This window comes from Hoplias malabaricus, chromosome 3 (genome assembly GCF_029633855.1).
Source record: "Hoplias malabaricus isolate fHopMal1 chromosome 3, fHopMal1.hap1, whole genome shotgun sequence".
In the NCBI taxonomy this organism is placed as follows: domain Eukaryota; kingdom Metazoa; phylum Chordata; class Actinopteri; order Characiformes; family Erythrinidae; genus Hoplias; species Hoplias malabaricus.
This window is the reverse complement of record NC_089802.1, coordinates 45,451,012-45,474,480: the sequence shown is the minus strand read 5'-3', so window position 1 is coordinate 45,474,480 and position 23,469 is coordinate 45,451,012. Positions and strand designations below refer to the sequence as shown.

The following is a 23,469-nucleotide window of genomic DNA, read 5'->3' as shown; positions in this document are numbered from 1 at the left end:
GCTTGGGATTAAGGCTGAAACTGTACCTTACAGTAAGTTGTAGTGAGATTGCCTGCCATACCGTAGCTCTATTTAATAAGGGAGGGTTTGTTTCTTATGCCTCACCTCACTCTACATTTTTCCTCCATTATCTTCAGTGGCACGAACAATGAGTTTCAGAACAAGTTGCAGCGGTTGTTCACAACATACTGAAATCTTCTGCTGTGTTAAAGTATATCCTGCTGCTAGGTTTGGTGGCTAGACTATGTGTGTGTTAGATCCATGTCCTCATGCTGCCCCGCTCTGTTTCCCCAGATCACGGGGGAGAAAAGACCCTCCACAGACATGATGAAGCCCAAGCCCAAGCCACAGAAGAAGAAGAAGAAGAAGGACCCTAACGAGCCTCAGAAACCCGTCTCTGCTTATGCTCTCTTCTTCCGGGACACTCAGGCGGCCATCAAGGGTCAAAATCCCAATGCCACCTTCGGAGACGTCTCCAAGATTGTGGCGTCCATGTGGGACAGTCTGGGAGAGGAGCAGAAACAGGTGAGTGGTGTTTTTTACAAGTTGTAGGTGCAGAGGATCTTAGTTTTTAATTGTGTTGGTTTGCCGTTCCAAGAAAAAAAGTATACACTTATCACACAAAAATGGACAAACACCTGGAGGAAATTCTTGGAGGAACGTCGTTTATGTAGATGCTTACAGGGCTGGACACTGACTCCTAGATTGAAAGCGGATGAGGGTTAAACTAGGGCTCAGTGCTAAGTGCTGGAAATGAATGTATTTACTGACTGACTGTAATATATTTCAAGCTCAAGATATGGAATGCTATTTAATCAGATAATAGCTATCTAGATTTGTAGAAGCAAAGCAACTTTTAACTCACATAAACACTCATGTTCAGGAATTGGACCATAAGGGCCACATGCATTTAGTGGATGATCTTTAGGGTCCTTGTTACATACTCTGTAATATTTCTAAGCTAGCCAGTCTCGGTCTATGGTGTTAGCTGTGACACACTTTTTGAATCCTCAACAGTCAGAAAATCAAAATAAGATCATGAACAAGCTAGGTTCCTTTCATATTTTGATAGTAAAATGTATTTTTATTCCATATGAAGCACGTTATCCGCCAGATCCCTCTTTTTTTTAGTGATTGTTTCTATAATGTCCCAAACACCATCATTATCACATTTATTGTACCTGTTATGTTCATATATTTAGTGTACACTGGCTTAAAAATTATGTTTAAACTGTCGTTTTTTTGTTTTAATCCAGTTTGCATGGGCTTTAAAAACCCTGACTTGCTAAAAAGTCTGCATTCTTCTAAACCATACCACAGCATTTCTTTTGTGAAGATTTGATAATAACATTGCTGGTCGTATGGAGCTGAATGGCAGCATTTCAGACAGTCTTTCTAATGCTTGCCTGTTTAATGATGTACTTGAGGATTTTTTTTTTTAATATGGGCTTATCCTTGGTTTGCTCACATAAATTCTTTACCTTAGCATTTGTGTGTGTGTGTGCGTGTGTGTGTGTGTGTGTGTGTGTGTGCATGCGTTCCTCAGTAATGAGCTGAGCATGAAGCAGAGTGATGATGTGTGTGAGAGACAAAGAGAGAGAGAGAGAGAGAGAGGGAGAGGGCCACAGTATTTTTAGAATATCCTCCATAACAAAGGCCTGCTATTGCATGTCAAATAAAAGCACCTGTCTCCATGACAGAGTGCAGACCACTCACCCCTATGCCATGTGATATTTCTCTCTCACTTCTCTCTCTCTCTCTCTCTCTCTCTCTCTCTCTCTCCTTTTCTGTGGGATGCTGTGTGTGTGTCCTTTTATGTGCAGTTAATTTTTGCCTCCTTCCCTTCTCCCCTCTTCACCATGAATCTTCATTTTGCCGCTGACACTCTTGAATGTGAATTCCTCATTTCCTCGGCCCTTTTATTTATATCTGTTGCCTGGTGATTTGATCATGCTGAGAATACAAGATTAGCCATCGCCCGGCGCCCTTCTTTTCTCCCTCAAGGACATCTGCTCTCCGAAATGTTATTGTTTGTGCTTCTTAACCCTTTGTTTGCCAGGATGTTCAGATATCGAAATAGATTTTTTTAAAATCTGTATTTATTATTATTATAATAATTATTATTATTATTATTATTATTGTTATTATGAATGTTAGAGAAATATAAGCTCCATCCTTGCATTGTTGAGTCCAGTATTGCAACTTTTAGCTTTTTATCTCCATTTCCTCTGAAAATCATAACATTATATTCTTACCCCCAACAAGATGAAGGAAGATTTGGATTTTATTTTTTATTTTTTCTCTCTGCCCATGACTCAGTTCTGAAACTTCAGAATACATCTGTTACACATCAGTGGAGCTGATGAAGTCATCAGGAGAGGGCTCCCAGTGCTCTGATTAGCAGCACTCAGGTTATTTAATGATATCATCACCTGCCACCAATCATTCTCAGGGCCCAAATAACAATAATAGTCCTCCTGATGAATTGTAAATGTATACAGTGCTACAGTTCTTAATTATGTTGTATCCAAACAGTCAAGCATGTTTAGCATCTGAATTTTGCTTCTTAGGTTTTGCCCAGGAACTGCAAGGCTAATATTTATTAAAAAATATAGAAACCCAAATATTCACACTGTAAACTGCTTCACAAACAAATAAATTTTGATAGTAATTACATATTTGTACATGCTTCCAGAAAGACGTGTAGAAGACATCATTAATATTATCTAGAATGGTCTTTTCCCATTGTGTAGGGAAGTCTGCTTCTGGTGTTAACAGACTAATGGAAGCTCATAACCACAAATGATCATTGTCTAAATCATACCTTTGCCTTAAGCCTGGTTGTTAAGTAATCTCAAATAAATGAACATATGTGGTTTATGACGCTGTATGACATAAAATGTTCAAAAACTCATACAGAAAAACCCAAGGCTTCATGTTTGCTGCTGCTGTGTGCTCTTTACCTATGTGGTATTCATTTGTTCATTTTTGTAGCTGTGTCGGAAACCACATGAGCAAGTTCATATGAGATGACTTAACAACTCGACACGGTTTGAGGCAAACGTGTGACCATTTCGGCCTGCAGTTTGCACAATGCTAATTTGTGGTCGTAAGCTTCCATCACTTGTTAGGTTTCCAAGCCAAAGAAGCGAACATCAGACACTAAATATTTGCAAGTTGGGGAAATGAATAAATTTGATTTTTTTTCCTGACAAAATATCTATTGTTTTCATATTCATTTGTAGAAACAGTTGACATTGTTTATCTAAATGTTATCTTGTCTCAGTACTTCCACAGATGCACTTGTATACATCAAATACCACTTTTCTTTGTAGTATTTTGAAGTATTCCAATTTTTATCAATTCTACATTAATTAATACAATTGTTGTACATTATTGGAACACAGGGAGCACAGTGGTGTGTCAGGTAGTGTCACGGTCACAGCTGTGTGGTCCTGGGGTTGTGGGTTCAGACGCCACCTCTGGTCACTTTCTGTAAGGAGTAGGTAGGCTGGTAGGCTTTGGACCAACCATGACAAACCAACAGGATAAAACGGTTAAAGAAATGAAATGACAAAAGAAGTAACCTATGGCAGCTGTGTGAACAGTTCCCAATAAGTGGACCAATAGAATCACTTGAAAATTACTTGAAATAAAATTCTCTTGTCATTCACTGACATTAAAAGTAAAAGAAAAAGAAAAAAAACATTTTTGCCTCTAACCTCTAACGTTACAATTTTGGAAATCCTTGGGGTTTTTCTTTGAAGCAATGATATTTGATAACCCGGACAGGTGTTTGTGACGTGATCTACAGATCTACAGATGAGCATCAGCAGTGGAACAGCGTGTAATCCATGTCCCTTCTATCCCTTCCTCTCCATCTATACTCAGAATGCTGAAAAAAAGCATGGAGAACAGAGAACGGGTGAAGGATCCTTATCTGCCTCCAGAATAGTCTCTCTGATAGGCCCATTAAAGCATGATTGATAGAGCTCCTCTCCAATGGATGACTGTCATTTCTTTTAGTGATGGCCCTGACCTGCCACTCATGCCAATGAGGAATATGTTAAATGGCTCGGAACCGTGATGTCCAAAAAGTCACAGTACGGGCCCGTCCTGTTAACCGTCCCCAGTTATATCAAGCGTAGCGCCAATAATAACCCTTTCCTCCCAGGCTTTTATCCAGCAGTTTTAGTTGCTCTAGTCCTTCATCCTATCTGACCTTTGGCTTCCAGTATGGATTTTTCAGACTTCCAAGAAATAATTTAAGTTGTTTGCCCAAATGTTGTCTTCTAGCAAATGTGCATTTTCTGAATGTTCTAGTTACACCATATATTTGAGAATGTTTATATACCTTTCTACATTGTTCGAACATTGTAGATGCCGTGTACATCGTGTCACTGTTTTTCGGAGTGAACAGTTAGCAATGCTCCAGAATGATTTTATCTAACAGTAGTTGTAGTTGTCCTTGTTAATCTTTGGCTTTCACATAAAATAATCTTCGTGTACATGGAGCACAATGGAAATAAACAACACAAGTCTTCAAACATAGGCGCCCTTATCTTTGTCTTTGTGTTTGTGTTCAGTTTGTTGTCGTGTCGTCCTTGAGCCGTAGCAGCCATGTTTTAGATGTTGGGGTTTTGTTTGTTTGTTTGTTTGTTTTCTTTGCCGGCTTACAGAGGTTTAATAACCCTGTCTTTTCATATTAATTCCCATGGGATTTAGTGCTTTGGAGTCGGCCTCATTAATTTGAGTGTTTCAGAGATGTATTGTGTTCTACAGCAATAGGTAACAATGCAAAATAAAAGCGCACAGAGCTATTGTAAAATACTCTACTGCTGATTTAGTTCAATCTACTGATTTACTACAGTACTTTACTACTTTAATACTCTACTGCTTTTGTTCAGCACTCTCCTGCTGAGAGATAAAAAGCATATTGAATCTGAGCAAATAGGAAAAAACTAAGAGAGTGAATTAGAAATAAGAACAGAGTGAGAGAAAGGTGTAGAGAAAAATTAAAAAATAGAATGTAGTGGTCCCCGTCTCTCTCTCTCTCACTCTCTCTCTCTCTCACTCTCTCCCCTCCCCAAGGGTATCTGCCCCTTCCCTGGTGTCAGGAGGTTCCGCGAGTTATTGTCTTCCATAATTAACCGGTTATCAAACAGGAACATTTCATTAAGGTACAATTACCAGATAATTCTGCGGGGGGACACCCGCCATGTCGGGATTAAGGAGGCAACATGTGCTCCCTCGGTCTCACACATCCCCTTTCCTTATTTCTAATTCATCACGACCCTCTCTCTCTTTCTCTCTCTCTCTCTCTCTCTCTCTCTCTGTCTGTCTCTCGCTCGCTTGCTCCCTCTCTCTGACGGCTTCAATTGCTAATGAATCCGCTCACTTTGGAATAATTAGAAATCCTTAGGCGTGCTAATTTATTTAAGAGTTGCTGTCGTTAGGGCCACTCATTAGCTGGGGTTAAATTAATTTGAAAGCAGAGCTGCCGGGAGCTCCTCGGGAGTTCATTATTACAAAAGCCACACAACCTCGTTCAATATTTAACTGTCAGGACACCGGCTCTCAAACTTAGCCCTGGCCGCCTTATCTGAAAATGCTTAAGACTAATAATCTACTAATAATAGCGCCGGGTCACTCCAGTGCCATTTGTTTGCAGTTTTTTCATTACTCTTACCCAGTGTGAACAAGGATAAAAGAAATCACTTATGGACCTCAGCTACATGCCTTGTCTTAACATCTGAGGACAGGTGTTAATATCAGTCAATTCAGTGACTTTAAGGTGCATCTATTGTGGGCACCACTTGTACCATCTCCATAGAAAAACTTGACACTGTAGCAGCTACACATGAGTGTATGTGCCTAAGGTCAGCGTCAGCATGCTCAATGTCCAGTGTAGGCTAGTTAGGCACGAGCACCCCCCCAACCCCAGCCCCAGCACTTCACTGTGAAGAACAGGACTGGCTTTTTCTGGAGTGATGGACTTCCAAGTAACATATTTAAGATGACTTGGATTAATGATCCAAAACTACTCATACAACATCAGTACCTGACCTCACTAATGCTGTCCTGTATACCATCAGATCCCCACAGCAATGTTTGTAGTGCACAGCTTTCCCAGAGCAGTAACTGCATGAAAGAGAGACAATCTCCTTATTATTATTATTATTATTATTATTAAGCTGATGTCCGCACACTTTTGGCCACATAGTGTGCTTCCACTGTTCCAATTCTTCTTCTTAATCAGATTAGACAGATGTTTCAGTGCGTGTATGTGTGTGTGGGGAGCTTTATATGGGAACATTGTTCTGTGTGTATGCATGCACTCTTCAGAGTGTATGTGTGTGTGTGTGTCTGTGTACTGAGCTGTAAAGTAAAACCTTGTATTTCAAAGCCAAAACCATTTTTTTTTCACTTGAATTGAAAGAATTCAATTCTGCTCTTTTAATTATGATAAAAGTTCACAGAGTGTGAACCAATAGAAAAAGTCCAAATGACTTCAAACCAAATCTCATTTGAATTAAATGGCATTAAATGCTTAGTGTTTTTCATTTTCCGTTACAGTTTCCATTTTTTTTTTTACGTACAAGGTTATAGTCCAATAGTAATGACGCGCGCGCGCGCGTGTGTGTGTGTGTGTGTGTGTGTGCATTTGCTGCGTGTGCCACGTGTCTGTGTGTCTGTCCGTTGGTAGTAGTCCTGCATATGTTCCATTAAAGCTTAATGGTAACTCTAGCCTCAGTACAGTGGGCAGACCCGGGGCCCAGCCATATGTAAATGTTTAAAATCATTGTTCTCGCAATTCCTCTGTCTCTCCACCCTGTAACAAGCTCCCTGGGGAGAGATGGCGCCATGTTTTGTGTTTTTCTTCCTTATGTTTTTTGAACACTGTTGCGGTACTCATCACTTTAATGTTGTTTATTTCTCATCAGTTAAACCAATCACGTCTCAAAGTGACTTTATTTTCCCCATCAATGTAAACAATTGTTTGGGTTTTTTTTTTTGTTTGTTTGTTTTTTTGGCTCTATTTTGGCTTTTTTCCCTTTTTCTATCACTAAACACAACTGTAGAGTGGGACTGTGCTCATAAATCTACACAAGCAATTCATGACAACTAAAGAACACTACTGCTCTGAAATGAAGAGCTTCTACTGTTCTGGAAAGCCTTTAAACGAGATGTTGAGACATTTCTGTGAGAATCTGATGGCATCAGCAATGAGATTAGTGAGATTACATGCTGGTGCTGATACTTAGGGAAGGGGTACAGACCTCTAACCTGAACTTGGCATTGAGTATGGTGATGTTAAGCTCATGTGCAGCTACTCCAGAACACCCTATATTATTCCATGCTTTTCTATAGAGATGTGTTCCCAGTTGAATGTGGTAATACATAAATGTAGCTGAGATCTAATTAGATGTAGCTGCGTCTAAAAACATCTGGAGATCAGTGTAGGTACCTACACAACACATCTCTCAGTGAGTGTTGCGCTGTCTGTATTCCTTCAGTGGTGCTTTTGTCATCAGTTAAACAATGCTGCTCTTCCGCTCACTTCAGTGTTAGTGTGTTTCACCAAATTAAACCAAATTCATCTGCTCCGTTTTGTGCAAATATGTTTTTTTTCCCTCATCGGTTTAAACAAGGTTGCCATGTCCATCGATTTAATGCTGTTGTTTTCTTTTTTTCCTCGTCAATTAAACCAGCACTGCTGCTTCCCTCCGTATAATGTGACATGTTGATTTCATCAATTTACACCATATTTTCTTTCATTGGCTCCATTTTGGAGGTTTTCTTTCCTCATTAAACACCATCGCTGTGCTCATCGCCTAAATGTGCTTTTTCTCATCAGTAGACCCAACACTGCTGCTCCATTCAGTACAGTGGTTTTTGTTGTTGTTTTTGTTTTTCACCAATTTAAACCATGTTTTCTCTCATCGGCTAAAGACGCGCTGTTGTCCCGCTCAATTTCGGAGCGAATGGATTTTTCTCTTCTTTTTTTTTTTTCTTTTCAGAGACGGTGAAATGATTGACATGCCATTACATTAGCCTACATTCCAATCTCGCCATTTCTCGGTGACTTCATTCCGTTGCTATAGATTGCCTTCCCTGTTAAACCCTGTCGTCCTTTTCTTCCCTCACTCTCTCTCTCTCTCTCTCTTTGTGCTCTTTCTCTGATGTGACACCCACTCTGATAGAACGATGTGTCTTCTTAATGGACTCTCCAGCAGAAATGCTAAAACCCAAACTGATTTCTTTTTCTTTTCTTTTTTCTGTCCTGCTTCTGTGTGTTGTCTAAGCTTGCATTTCTTGGGGAAGTTTATGAAATTGCCCTTCGAAAGTGGTACCCCATAATTGAGTTTCATGCAATAATCCATATGGGCGGGTGCATTTTATTTATTTATTTTTATTATTTTTTTTTTTTTTGAGGCTAGAAGATACTAGACATGTGGGATCTAATGTGGTGGACATGACACTGACCATGGCCTCTGTTCAGGTTAAGTGGCTGAATTCCTGTGTGTGTATGTAATTCTAATCACTGTTGTCTTTCTCTCTCTCTCTCTCTCTCTCTCTCTCTCGCTTCCCTCTCTCTCTCCCTCTCCCTCTCTCTCTCAGGGGTATAAGAGAAAAACAGAAGCGGCTAAGAAGGAGTACCTGAAGGCCCTAGCAGCGTACCGAGCTAGCCTGGTTTCCAAGGTAACCTAAGGAGGAGGGGGTCATGTCTTTGATATGTACGGTCAGCAGTGATGGGGGGATGAGGTATATTATACATTAGATGGAGAATTCAGTAGGATCTCCAGGGAGGGTCTGTCAAGGGAAATGTGTGTATGTGTTTTGTGGATATATGAATGTGTGTGTGTGTGTTTGTACATGTGTCTAACAGGACCATACACAGTTAGATCTACATAGCCCCTGTAGTATGTGTGTATATATGTAACAAATGTCCTTATGATATAGTTTGACATGAAAGATAACTATGTAATAACAAGTTTTAATGTTCTGTAAATAATAATAGTATGCAGTAGGTTTTTCATCTTGGAAAAGAACCATTTAACCAAAAAGAAAAAAATTTAAATGTTACTTTCGATTATTAATTTTCTTCCTGTGTTAAAGAACCTATACAAACAAGGTTTTTGTGTGTGTGTGTGTGTGTCAGTGTCAGTTATTATTATAGCAGTAAGGGGAATCTTCTGGATTAGTTCTAGCTGAATCCATTAGATCTGACTCACTGATGTATTACTCAAATTCACTTCATTTCATAATACTGCAAACATGCGTAATCCATAGATCGATCGCATATTTCTCATTTTTAGAAGGTGATTCATCTTAGGATCGTTTCAACAGGAGCTGCGTAATGGATCGTTTCATTGCATATTTTCATCTACATAATAAAACACACCATTTTCATACCCCTAATTTCACAGCCATTGTTTTCCTTTTCAGAAACGTAAATTGCATTTTCATGCTAAACACCCCCACCACCACCTTTCTCTCCGTCTCTCCTACCTTCTCTCTTCTTTCTCTCCCTCTCTTATGTGCTCTCTCTCTCTCTCTCTCTCTCTCACTCTCTCTCTCCCTCTCTCTCTCTCTCTCTCTCTCTCTCTCTCTCCTTCGTTTTCTATACTTCTGTCTCTAAGCTCTTTGGCCCAAAACAAGAGGCTTGATTAAGCCGTGAATGGTGTATTCATCAAGCCTCCTCCCTCAGCAGCTCCTATTAAACGCCTTTCTCGTCCTTCGTCTCGCGTAATTAAATATTTCGTCAAAATCTGTTTCTCGCAGACACTTTGATTGATGCGTCTGTGAGCTAGCAGGCACTGAAAAGAAAGAGAAAATACCAAGCTGGGTAAGAAAAAAAAAAACAGAAAAAGAAAACAGAAATATGAAATAACCACCAAAATCCGTGGCACATTCAGAGTCGTCAGGGTTCGAAACATATATTTATGTGGAGAAAATGACTGTTGTTCTTAAAGGATGTTATTTTTCCGTATGTTTCTTCGGAGAGCTGGTGGAGAGCGTACTTAAACCCAACTGAAAGACAGGAATGATTGTGTGCGCGGCTGAGGAACTGGGCTTTTTTTTTCGGCAGCGATCGGATTGGGCACGCACCTGGCGGCATTTTGTAGGTTAATAAGTTATTGTGAGTGTTTTGTCTTGGTGAATGTGCGGTGCTTGATTATGGCAGCCGAGTGAAAGCCTGTTCTTAAAAGGAGGCCCTCCTCCCTCTTCAGGAGTAGTACGAATGTCAAATGATAGATTAGCATTTCTTCCAGAAACATCTGGTGTGAAAAATCTGATGTATTTTTGTCTTAAATATCACATGTAGTGCAAAACTATGCAGGAAAAATTGGAATTAATGAGCACTATGAGGTGCTTGTCTGAAATGTTGCACTGTTTTGTGACATATGAGGTTCTTAATTGAATGTCATGAAATGTATCCTATATCCATATATCTGTGGCTGTATGATTTTATGTAAACGCTGGGGTTTAGAGCAATGGTTTGGGGTAGAGTGATAAAAAATGACTTCCTGGAGGAGTTCCAAGCCCCCTTGTTTAATTCTAAGATGGATATGTTTGGAAATTTCCAGGGGCAGGTGATTTCTATCAAGCACACACACACACACACACACACATACACTGGCATATTTCCTCTCTGTTCACTTCTCCATGCAGCCTTGCAAATGCATCGCTCCCTTCATCCATCCATCTAGTATATTTTCTTATTGATCAGTTCTGTCTAACTGTTCAATATATATAAGCAGTCTGATCGTAGATCATGTCTGTTATAGTGGCAGCTAAATAAAGCCTATGCTTTTCATCATTCACTACAAACACTGGCATTTAGAATCTGTGGATCCAATAAATAAATAAATTAATTAATAAAAACTACTTAGCATTTTCTATGTATTTTTTCCTGTTTGGAATGAAGGGTGTGTTTGTGCAGTGCATGCATGGGAAGTTTTGTCCAGCAATGTTATTACAGACATACATAACTGGTTTTGCTTAAATTGGAGAAGAGCCTCAGGCAGTTCTTCTTTTTTTAACACTCTCTTTAAAACTGCCTCACATGAATTTTGGAATTGCAGTATAATACGGTTTACTTTATATTTTTTATTTAATGCCATGGTTCAGCCAACTTCACCCTCACTCAAACAGAGTCAGTCCGAACAGATATGCTTCTGTAGTTTTGCACTGGAGCTACGAGGATAGTAGGTAACACCACTTTAGAATCATGTAGACTACATACTTACATGCTTTATACAACAGAGTTGCTGGTCTGCCTGGAAGATTCTTGTTTGTAAAGAAGCCTTTTATTTTACCTCACCCAAAAAAGCAGTCTGCATTGAAACACTCTTTATAATGTGTGAATGGGTGGAATAATTCTGCTACAAATACTGTATGTAAAGGTGATGTTTGTGTGACAACACAGAAAATTCAGAAATGTGCAGCTGAGTTTTCATATGTGGATGATACTGACTAGGAAGGGCAAGGTATGTTTTAAAACTGTAAAAAGGTCCCTATTTCTAAAAAAAAAGTTTGTCATGGCCATGGCTAGGTGTTCAGCAAACTCAGATAAAGTTTGAGTTTGAGGCTGAAGGACAAAAGTATGACTTTTATTATATAATGTAGGTAACAGGATGTCATACGATGGTAAGTGTGTTAGCACTATACAACACACTGCGTACTTAGGCAGGTGTGTTTATTTGACAGCTTTTTATGGTTTGAGGCAAATGTAAGATGTGTCCGACATGCCGCTCTTTTGATGCTAAAACGTTGAATATAAACTTCAATTACTTGTTAGCTACATTAGCCTTAGAGCTGCAGTGCAAAATAAAAGTGGCAGACTTCAGACCCCAGCCGTGGTATTGGACGATCCCCTCATTTTTGGGGTAAAGGGGAAATTGTTAGATTTTTGGCTGAAACATCGCTTTAAGCTGGTTCTGTGCTCTCTGATAACTTCTTTGATCTCTTTTTTAATTTACTCTCTCTCTCTCTCAGACCTACAATGACCCAGTGGAGAGCAAAAATGTCCAGTCCAGCCAACCCTCGTCACACATGATGCCCCCCAACCCTCCGCTGTACAGTGTGCCCCCCCAGCCCTCCTCCCCGTACCTGGGGCCGAGTCCCTTCCCCCTCTCTGACCTGCAGAGCTACGCGGCCGGGGCGCCTCGGCACGCACTGCCCCGCTCGGCCATGCTGCCCACCCTCAGCGCCTCACCCCCCGCCTCCTTCCAGATCAGCCCCCCCCTCCACCAGCAGCTCTCCCTGCACCAGGGCTCCCTCCTTAACCAGCCAATCCGCATGCAGCAGGTCCAGTCACAGCCAATCATCTCCCACCAGATGGGCCTCCAGGCCTCCCTCCACTCCCCACCCCCAGGACAACAGGTTAGTTGGGGGTACATTGTTTGTTTGTTTCATTAAGGATCAGAATTATACGATATATATCTCAGTAGATGTTTAAGATTTGCTTTATATAAATAAATTGTAACATTTACTTCAGGAAAAGAGAATGCAGTGTTCATTTTGCACAACTGTATTTTAAGGCCCTTGATGAACAATTGACAATACGTTTACACTTTCTGTATCTTTAGTGAACACAAATATATATGTGCAGTATGTGCAAATAAATATAACCTCAGAGGTATAACAATGGTCCCAAACACATCTATATTATAGTAATCATTTTAGTCCCCTGTGGGAAGGTACATATGAGTCCCTGTAAAAAACTAACAATTTTAGAAGTGTACACTCCTTACCCTTAATAAATTGGATAACAACAACATCACACTGTGTCAAAAGTTCCACGCATTAGATTAGATTACTCTGAATTAAATCTTGTTATATTAAGTCACATAAAGACAGGGATTTCTGGAACGTTACCATTTTGGAGATAATAGGTGTTTGTTGAGTTCTGAATAAATGTTCATTTACAACTTTGGTGAAATTGAGAGTAGAAATGTGGTGAACTCTTCTCTCTAATCCTCCTAATTACTATGTGTACCCTGTTTCCAGTTGATTAGTGGAGTGACTGTTCTGGTTAATGTGTTTGAGGAAGTCAGCTGTGCAGAAGTAGAGTGCTTTAAAACAGCTCTGTGGTAGAAGACCAGTATTTTTGAATGTAGTAAAGCTATGTGTGTTATTTGGTTTTAGAAACTAAGGAATGCACTTTCTTGGAGTTGTGTAGGTCCAAACCTTTGACGGATACTGTAATGGCACTCAGGTTTACTGGATCTCCATGGATGTGGTGCAGTTTGTACTGTAACTGGGCAGAAGGAATGTGTTTTTGATTCTAAAAGTGCTACTAAGCTCTGAGCCACCACCTCCTACCATTTAAAGTGAAGAAACACAAAGCTCTCCTATAATGAGTGTTTACAGTGGGTTTATTGTAATGAAGTGTGATGTTTGTTGACTATAGAGAGGGGGGGTTGAGGTGGGTTCCGTTGGTGTGTTGTTTTGCGAGATGGAGGTGTGTATGGAGGTGTCATCTGATTCAGCAGAGAGCTGCTACGTGTGAAGCTGAGTGAAAGCGTCTGATTTTAGAAACTGGCTCTTTCTGCTTAGCACCTCTCTGCAAAGTCGTAAAAGTAAAAAAAAAATTATTCAAATCTCACACACACACACACACACATCAACAACAAAAAAAACATTTAAGATGGAGGGAGGCTTTAGTTTGAAATTGTCTGAGTGTAGCCCCCTCTCTTCTTCTGTCTTGTCTTTTTAAATTGCTCATCACTGTAGAATTTGATGAAAAAAAATCAATATTTTGAATTACTGCGGAGGGAGCAATAAATGAGTGTTTCTCTCTCTCTCTCTCTCTCTCTCTCTCTCTCTCTTGTCCACAGGGCTTCTCTCACTTACCGTCAGAGTATCAGAAGACCGTGGGGGGCTCTCAGTCTCCTGGGGCTCCGAACCCAGTGGGACAGAACCCTGACTGGGACAGTGAGTACTGCAATCGGGAGTGTGGAGGAAACCACTGCAGGTGTGTGTGTGTGTTTGTGTGTGTGCATGTGTTTTAAAAGACACTTCTCTTCCAGTCAGTCCTGTCAAACGCTGTTCCACTGTCAGTGATTTACTAATTATATTTGATGATTCAATTAACCCTTTGCTGACACAAACCATCCAACCAGTAAAGACTGTGTTCGCACAAAGCTGTGCCCCGTGAAAGGCACTCGGAATGTGCTCAGCATGGTATTTCCAACACTAAAGAAAGTCTGTTCTAAACTGATAGTAAATGGTCTGTGTACTTTTTGGTAATTCTTTTTTCATTTTAAAAACAGATATTAAAAAATAATGAAAAAAGAATGGTTATTTTATTTTAATTTCAAACTCTAAACCGATATAATGTAAAATTGAGCAATTTTTCATTTTTTTCTTTGAAATGAAAACCTAAATATGTAAAGAATAAGGAACAGAAAAACAGTCCGTCTTTATTTTTCTCGAATCGAGGTTTAACACCGTCGTCAAGGTAACTAAAGGCGCGTAAATACAAAGCGCTCTTTTTGATTTTTTTACGCTTGCTCTTGTAAGTTTACTGTTTTCAGAGCTGTTAGTTAGCAGGAAATTGTAAACATGGCATCTACAGCCATCTCTGCTGCTATTTCACATTGTTATTGTTTTAATATCTGTTTTTAAAATGAAAATAGAATGACCAAAATGTACACAGACCGTACACACTGTGACATTTAGAAAGTTCTTAGTTAGAATGAATGCGATTAGATTTTTTTTTTTGTTTTTTTTTTCTTTGTGTGGCATATGCTTAAAATTTAAGTCAACTCTAATTACAAGTTGTTAAATTGAAGATTTTATTGTATGATTTAAACGTTTCTACTCCCCTAATCAAAGGCTTTTTAATGTCGTGTGTTTATCACGATTGACTTAAATACAACAGATGTATAACATATATCACTCTGAACAAAATGTTTCAGAATGCATTAATATTTTATTCACCCTCTGTTTGATTTTTGCAGCAGTATGAACTCACTGACCAATCACTCCGTTCTCTGTGGTTGGCATGGCAACAAACAGAATGACCGATTAGTGGTGTTCCAGCAATTGTAACTTTAACAAATGTCAGAATGATTAGTTTGGCCTCTGCTTTGTCATGTGCTCTTAGCTTCACCAAAAGCAGCTCAGACTGAAAGAGCTTTTAAAGTTCAGCGTGTGAATGAGGTGCTGCGGTTGTACATCCTCCTTTTGCTTTCCTAAAATGGAAAATAGCCTGATCAGTGTCACCACTTCTCCAAAGGATAGCAAAGTATTTATTTGCGCACTTGAGGATATTCTTCGCATCTGGTTGATTTTGTTATGACATGTACAATGTGGCAGCATCTTATAGGGCAGCTACACCCCCTAGCTTCAGGTAATTTACCTCTGGTTGAACTGGTTGATAAATGTGGAGGTGCCCTTAAGAGTTAGGGAGGAGGAGGTGGAGCTGAGGGCTGGAGGCTCCAGTGGTCCAATGGGCTGCTTATAAATTGAGCACAAAATCCTAGACTCATATCCTCTGGCAGGTGCAGTTTGAGTGGAGCATCATCATTGGGTGGGGACAGGGTGCAGGAACACTGGCGCCTACAGCATTTTGTCCATATGGGTTTCCTCTGCTAGCTCAAGTTTGTGTGAGTGTGTGTCGCCCTGCAAAAAGGACTGGTGCCCCCTCCAGGGTGTGTTCCATGTGTGTGTGACCATGAACTGGATACGCGGTTACAAACAATCAATGAATGAATGATAATCCTTTCACATTGTGAAGACATGCACAGTAAACACAGCCTTCATAACGGAATCACTTAAACACATTTTATTTCATTTTTTAAATTATTTTAATTTTTAAGTATTCTCTGTGAAAGCATATACATTCTTCATTATTGAATACGTTTTTGAAACTGAATCCAGTTTAATTGGTTTAGCCCTTTTTTAAAAACCTCTTTGCTCAGTTCACCATGACTTTAGCCATTAAACGACATGATTAGTCCTGTAATCAGTAGTGACAGCTTGCTATCAGATGCTATTTCAGTTGTAGCTGTCATTTCTTATCACAACGTCAGCACTCTTCAGTGATCTCCTCTTCTAACTGAACAGTCCAAGCGAAGAAGGAGAACGAAGAGGGGAAGAGCTCCTACTTGTTAAGAGGGATTCATTTCTTTCTTCTCTGTGGGCTAGCCTGCACGCTAGCACCTAACTGGCCTGTTATTTTCACACTGGGTGGATTTGTGGAGCTTAGTCTTTTCCACTCCTGAAAATGAGCTGTTTCCACCGTAAGTGGCCTGTTTACTTTTCTGGCCTAGTTTTGCTGGAAGCATTTGTTGATTTGCTGCCATTTAGGTAGTTTTCCCAACAAGCTTCAAAAGGCTGCTTAGTGGACTGCCATCACGACACTTTTTCTAGCCTCATGGGCTGTGTATGAATGTACATTTAGTTTAATATTTTTTTATGAATGAGCCTGATTGTCCCAACAAAGTGTGAGGCCACATATTGTATTCTATTTCACAAAGAGAATTTTGGTTTTGCAGCAGGTAGTGTCGCAGTCACACAGCTCCAGGGACCTGGAGGTTGTGGGTTCGGTTCCCGCTCCGGGTGATTGTCTGTGAGGAGTGTGGTGTGTTCTCCCCGTGTCCGCATGGGTTTCCTCCGGGTGCTCCGGTTTCCTCCCACAGTCCAAAAACACACGTAGGTAGGAGGATTGGCGACTCAAAAGTGTCCGTAGGTGTGAGTGTGTTGCCCTGTGAAGGACTGGCGCCCCCTCCAGGGTGTATTCCCGCCTTGCGCCCAATGATTCCAGGTAGGCTCTGGACCCACCGCGACCCTGAACTGGATAAGCGCTTACAGATAATGAATGAATGAATTTTGGTTTTCAACTGCACTGCACGTACTGAAACATTACTTAAATCATCTAAACGAAGATTTCACTGTGGATGTTCTTAAATATGTTACACCATGTCCATAAAGGAATCCTGCAGCGAGAATGTCATGAGATATTTATTTATTTTATTTAACCAGGATCGTCATTAAGAACATCCTCTAATTTACAATGGCACACCTGGCGAAAGGCAGAACATCTTGAAAACACACACAAACTCAGGTACTATACAAAATGTAAAGAAAGTGACAGCAAGAAAGAGGACAGAGAACATTTAGAAAATACAAAACACTAAGGTCATGATTCAGAATGTCATTTATTCTGATATAGTTTTGGAATTGAGACTGTGTTATATCAATATTATGATATAAATTTACCTTCATATCGGCCAATCCTGCAAGCACCCAGCACCTGTGTGTGTGTGTGTATGTGTGCGCCCTTCGAAAGGCCAAATCACTGCAGTTCCTATGAGACAATTCCCCTGGCAGTGCAGTGATTGTGCTGCTGGCTTTAACTCTGTCTGTCACCAAAGCCATCTCACTGACACCTCACTGCCCAGTAAACATTCCCACTTTTCAGCCACTACCTGAGAGAGAGAAGGCACCAGTCCCAGAATACACTGCTCATGTAGTTAGTGTGTGTCTGCTGGAGGAAGATGTCAGGTTTGAATCAGCAGAGTGCTGTGTGGTTATTATATGCAGCCAGGACTCAGGATGTCAGAACGCTGAACACTGAGAGCTGAACACCGAACACTGATAGTTGAAAACTGAGCACTGAGCTGGAAGTGGCAGTTCATCCTCATTTGTGGCATTTTGTTGCCCTTTCTTTGGTGTAGCGTAGTGTGTATCGCCGCTGTCTTCGGCAGTGGGGCCTAGGGTTCATTCTTTGCTCAGGTAGTCACACCTTGCTTTACCAAGATCCATGAGCAAGTTACATCTGTTGCTCTGAACGTCTGAGCGTCTGCTAAATGCCTTAAAGGTAAATGGTCAGTGCCCTGTGTATGACTGAGTGACTGGAAGAGAACTTTTAAAAGTCAAGTGAAAAAATAAGTGACGTACACACATTAAAACACAATGCATATTTTTTTTATTATTTAATATTTGTTCTTGAGTGCTTACTCAGCTTATGTGATGAAATATTGTTGTGTAAACTTGATTTGAAACTCATAAGGGGTTAAAATATTGAGACTAGTAATGTTCATCATGGTTTGATTTTTTTTTTAAATAAAAATGGACCCCCCCAGGTCCATTCTGTATTCTGACAGTTATTGTGGTGTTATGAATACAGCTTACAGCTCCCAGGGTTAATTTCTCCTGTGTCTGTGTTGATTTTGCAGTGGCAGCCTGATAGGCAGGGACAAGACACTCTACCTCACTTGAAGTGAATGGAGGAGGAAGAAGACAAAAAAGTGATGAAACAACACCAGGGAGTACCCTACACCTCTCCACCCTTCCCCGACACCCTCCGTTTTTCCTCAGTGTCATTTTTCATTCGTTTTTAGAAGGATGTGTGCGCGTATTCTGAAGACTACTAGTGATCCTTTCATTTTTTTGCCAAGCACTTAAAATGTATAGGCCTCCCACTGGAGACCTTCCAGAGCACTCATTCTTTCTCTGAATAAAGAAATAAAAAGACAAAAAAAGAGATATATAAAAGGAAAAAAGAAAACAAACAAACAAACAAACTACCGTAAAACTGGCCCTCAGGGCGAATGAGCTTTAACTAAAACAGAGGACCGCAGTCCTCCTCTCGGTTACTTTTTCATGCTCTCGTTTTATGTTTTTATTTATTTCTTGCTTGCTACATTGCTTTTTTTGCCAATAACAGGTCCTGTACTGTAGAGAAATCCTCTTCTGATGAAGTCATCAAAGGCCGACAGCTTACTGTAGGTCCACCTGATGCTCTGTGAATTTTGAGAAGATATTAGTAAGGACAGAAAAGAGAAAAAAAAACAGAAAACAAGTGAATAGATAAATGAATTTAACGACTTCTTTTTGTAATTTTAAAGGCCTCCATGGGTCTTTAATGATCTGTCACAGTGTGATTGTAAATATCACTTTTTTGGGATCAAATTGGGAAAAATGAAGTCCAGATATTTTTTTCTTCTTTAATATGACTTATAATTCATTAATTTGTATTTTAAATGGTATCTTGTGTGTGTGCCGGTATGTGACTGAGCGCAAGTGTGTGTGTGTGCGTGTGCGTGTGCGAGTGAGTGCATGTGTGAGTGTGCATTGTACATTTGATCAGCCTGTGCAGGTGATATCAGAGGAGTGTTTCACACAAACACAATCTTGCATTAAATCTGTGCTCACTGGTGGGATTTATGAATAAAGACGAATGGTGAACACCATCACTGAGAGCGTGACCTGGCTCTCCATTCAGGCTCCACACGTTGGGGGTCTGCTCATCATTTATTCTGACACTTGGACTGTCCAGGCCTGGGTCTGTAAGAGGCTTGTTTTCAGAGCCAAATTCTCTAGCGATGGATTGGCTGTTGTGTGTCTCAGGTTGTTTCAGATGGACGAAAACGGGGAAGAGCTTTTATGTGAATTGGAGCCCAGATTTAAACTTAAGGTCTGGATTTTAAATGGCCTGGTGTAAGCCTGGTCTGACGGAGGAATCTGCACCAGTCCGACATTTAGAGGCGAAATAAAATACGCTCAATGTGAGATATTACAGCACACATTAAAACAACAGTGGGTCTATAGTTTTCTAGTAGCTTTGCTAGGTGTTATATTGTGTTGATCTCATCCTTAAGTTTTGTGAAAAAAAATACATTTGATCATTTAGTCAAACTTTTCTTTCTTTCACTGTAGCATAATATTTTAGTTTGGGGAAAACAGAATAACTTTTAAGACATTTAATTTGTGTACAAACCTGCCAATTGTAGTTATTTTATTTGTAAAGCCAGTAATGATAATTATTTTAAATTGTTACCAACTTATCTTTTTTTATTATTTTATTTTATTTTATTTTTTGTTTGTTTTTTTTGTTGTTTTTTTTTTTGTTTTTTTTGCAAGTTGCCCATCAGTTATTTAATTGTTAAACAGGTTTCTATTTATGAACAAAATGAGATCATTTTTTTTTGCTTATAAACTACATTATTTGGAATTTTGCATTTGTTTGTTTTGTTTTGGCTTTTTACTTTTTTTGGTTTGATGTTGATGAAATGATTTGCTTTTTGCTTTTTATTTTCTTTATTTTATTTTATTTTATTTTTTTCGGATGCTGGCCGTTTTCTTTCCTTGCCAGCCAGGTCATTTTGTGTCACTATGACTTTTTGTTTCATTTGTCAGTAATAAAAAAGATGTTAAAAGTGAAGTGAATGGTCTTTTCTTTCTTTGGGGGGGGGGTGCACTGGTGCAGTTACAGATGACAATACATTTTGTGGAAATTCATAATGATTTCTCATTGACACCAGAGCAGGGAGCTGAAGAAAACACTTGTGAGTCTAAAAAGATGTAACTCTTGTAACTGCTTTCTTGCAGTGTATGAAGAAGCCAGAGAGTGAGCAGTGCAAGGCCTGAACTGCAAATAAAAAACTTCATCCTGTTCATTTAAATCAGTCTAAATTTACTGAATGAACCAGGTCTTACTCTCAGACTGATTTAACCTATTTCTAGATAGTTATTTATGTTTTAAATAATATATACCTTGAGGTGTTCCAGTCGTAGACAGTTTTTAAAGCATTATTTCTCCGATTACCTCCCAAATGGAATCAGATACATTCAGTGGATTAAAGGATGTAAGCAAAACAAAAATAGGTAAATCATTTAAAACTATTTAATTTCTCTAATATTTTTCAGTGTGAGAGTAGAGTAAGAATGAGTTGTCATTTTCTTGCCGTGTGTATTCTCTGTTCCATATAGAGACATTGCTCCTGTGATCAGAGCAGTTTTGAGGTTCTGTAGGTAGTTTAGTGGTGCAGAATTAAAAGCTACAGTAGGTTTTCCATGCACCCCATTTTCCCCCAGACCCCATTCAATGTTTTATTCATACTGCAGCAGTCACCTCGGCTAGTATTGAATTGGCAAATAGATCATTATTGAGCAATCAGAAAACCTGAAGCACCATTTTGTGCTATGACACACATTATGTGGAAACCTCAGTCATACATTCTTAATGAAACACAAGATAATGGGGTGGAGGGTGTGGGGGGTTGTGGGTGTCAGAGATGCCTTGTGTATGTTGTATGCATTTTATTTCTGCTATTTCTCTTACATACCACTCTCACTGGCACACAGTGCTCTTAAATACAGTACACTTTCTCATACAGACGTTTGACATGCTCTACTTGTGCATAAAAAGCAGTGTATGTGAGTTTACTAAATTTGAAAAAGTATTGTACATAGAGTGCCTATCCAAATCACGGGACTCATTCAAACGCAGTGTTCTTTCAGTACTCAACTATTATATGTGAGGGAGTAGTGTGTGTGAAAGTGCTGTCTAACTCTCACATGCAGCACTCTTTCAAACTACAGTGGTCTCTATAAAAGAAATAAAGACATATAGTAGATTAATTAAACTGGTGAGCGTTTATGATGAAGTTTCTGTTGTCATGGTGTCATCTTTGATCAGTGATAGATCTCCAGTTTACATTTACACTAAACCTGTCATAACAGCAAGAAAGCTTCAACACAATACTTTGTCATTTTGTCACAATTTACCCAAACCTTTACATTTGCAAAACAATTCAGTTCAATTTCTAGATCTTTTAAGAGTTTTTAGATCAAATGTTCAGACATTTTGAAAGGTTTTAACAAATTATTCTTAATGAGCAATTTTATTTTAAGGAAGTGTTGTAGAATTTAATGCTCTAATGCTGCCATGGCATTTTTGCAAAATGTTGCCAAAATTATTTTACTTTTTTCTGTTTAAGTTACATACTTCTGGAACAGACATCAACTAATGTGACATTGTTTTAACATTTTACACCAACATTTTAAACTCTGGACAATAAAAACTTAACACAGGAAACTCTTAAAGATCAAAAGTCCCCACATTTTCTTTTTTAAAAACTTTTTTTTTACTTCATCAGAGAAACTATTAAGATTAAGTGCACCTTTTTTTAAAATTACAATCTTCAACAGCATTTGATGTGGCCAGTGAATGGAAAAAGCGTGATGAGATCTGATGGTAGTGTGATGAACAGTAGCTGGACATATGGACAGAAGATCTGCAGAGAAGAGACAGTTGGTGACTTTCTTTGATGGAAACTTTCCACATGTGTGGTATCTAAACTTTTGCGGCGTAACGTGCAACAGACTGTATCTCAATGAATCTCTCTCTCTCTCTCTCTCTCTCTCTCTCTCCCTGTCCATTTCATCCCTCTTTGATGTGGCCGTGTAACGTATGGGCTCTGGTTTCCATGTCAACATTTTTAGCTAACGAGACCACATATGTAACTGTTCTGGTAGTCTTTAAAAGACAGACTCAGCTTGAGTCAAAGTCCTTGTCCTGCATATCTCTCTCTCTCTCTCTCTCTCTCTCTCTCTCTCTCTCAGTTCCAGATAGCTTTATTGGCACAAACTGCAAACTACAGCTTTTGCCAAAGCAATGCAGAGTGCATAACAAAGAAAATTAATTTAAAAAATAATAAATACGCAAACACACATACAGAAATTATATACATTACATATGTAGAATTATGCATCACAAAATAATTCACCTCTTTATTCTCTCCCTCTCTCTCTCTCTCTCTCTCTCTCTCTCTCTCTCTCCCCCTCTCTCTAACAATAGCCCAGTCTCAGAGAGGGGAGAGAAAGAGAGAGAGAGAATGAGCCCAGGAAACGTGGGCGGATTTGACAAGAAAAGAGTTTGTCTCTGCCTTTTAAAAGAGGTTTCCTTTTCTTTTCTTTTTTTTTCTCAGATTCAGCAAAATGAAAGAAATAAGTTTCAAAAGGGAGAACTTTGCGACCTGCGTGAGGCCTGTGATAACCGTGCGAGGCGCCTGATATTTCTGTTCTGTGAAATTTTGCAGTGAGGAACGTGTGAGCTTGAATCGCTTTCCTTTTCCTCATCTTTTAACTTAATGCCAAAGCTGCTGTGCATTTCTGCCTTTTGTTTGTGAGCAACACTCTCTGTGAGGATAAATGCTGTAGAAATCATTTAAGCCTCGATCACAATGAAGAGACCTCATTCAGTGTTTAGGTTGAGAGAACATTAAAAAAAAAAACATTATAAATAAACATTAAAATAAAGTGTCCAAGTAGAATCTGTTCAAGACAAGACCTAGATAATCTGTGGAGCTTCTTTATACAATAAATCAACACCTGCCTTTTGTGGGCATTGAATCATTCTATTATTCATCTTAGGAAATCAAATCCAGTAATTGTATTCTCATGGCACCTTTACACAGATGTATGAGTCAAAAATTTGGGAGCACAGGCCCTGCATAGCACATAGCACTGCAAAACACAAAATCATATAAATCATATAAATAAGATAATACACAATAAGTAAACTGTGTGAATGGTCTGATCCACTGCTCCCATACATAAGCTATATTTTCAGTAGTAAACAAATAAACACAAAATTGCTGCCAAACACTTAAGAGGGAGATCATAAAATGGCTGCCATACTCTGCACCATATTGAGTTCTCCAAAAA

At 39.4% G+C, this 23,469-nt stretch overlaps 1 protein-coding gene across 3 annotated transcripts in view; it reads left to right on the top strand.

Moving 5' to 3' along the window:
• tox2 (TOX high mobility group box family member 2) overlaps positions 1-19,856 on the top strand; it is a 131,168-nt gene extending 111,312 nt beyond the window's left edge. For 2 of the 3 annotated variants that reach the window (XM_066665426.1, XM_066665425.1), the window contains 5 exons: positions 295-525; positions 8,623-8,703; positions 12,004-12,390; positions 13,848-13,984; positions 18,195-19,856. In XM_066665426.1, coding sequence (XP_066521523.1) covers positions 295-525; positions 8,623-8,703; positions 12,004-12,390; positions 13,848-13,984; positions 18,195-18,237 — 879 coding nt within the window. In that variant the 3' untranslated portion in view covers positions 18,238-19,856. The remainder of the gene's footprint in view (positions 1-294; positions 526-8,622; positions 8,704-12,003; positions 12,391-13,847; positions 13,985-18,194) is intronic. The other variant, XM_066665427.1, reaches the window with a different exon arrangement.
• The last annotated feature ends 3,613 nt before the right edge of the window (positions 19,857-23,469 follow it).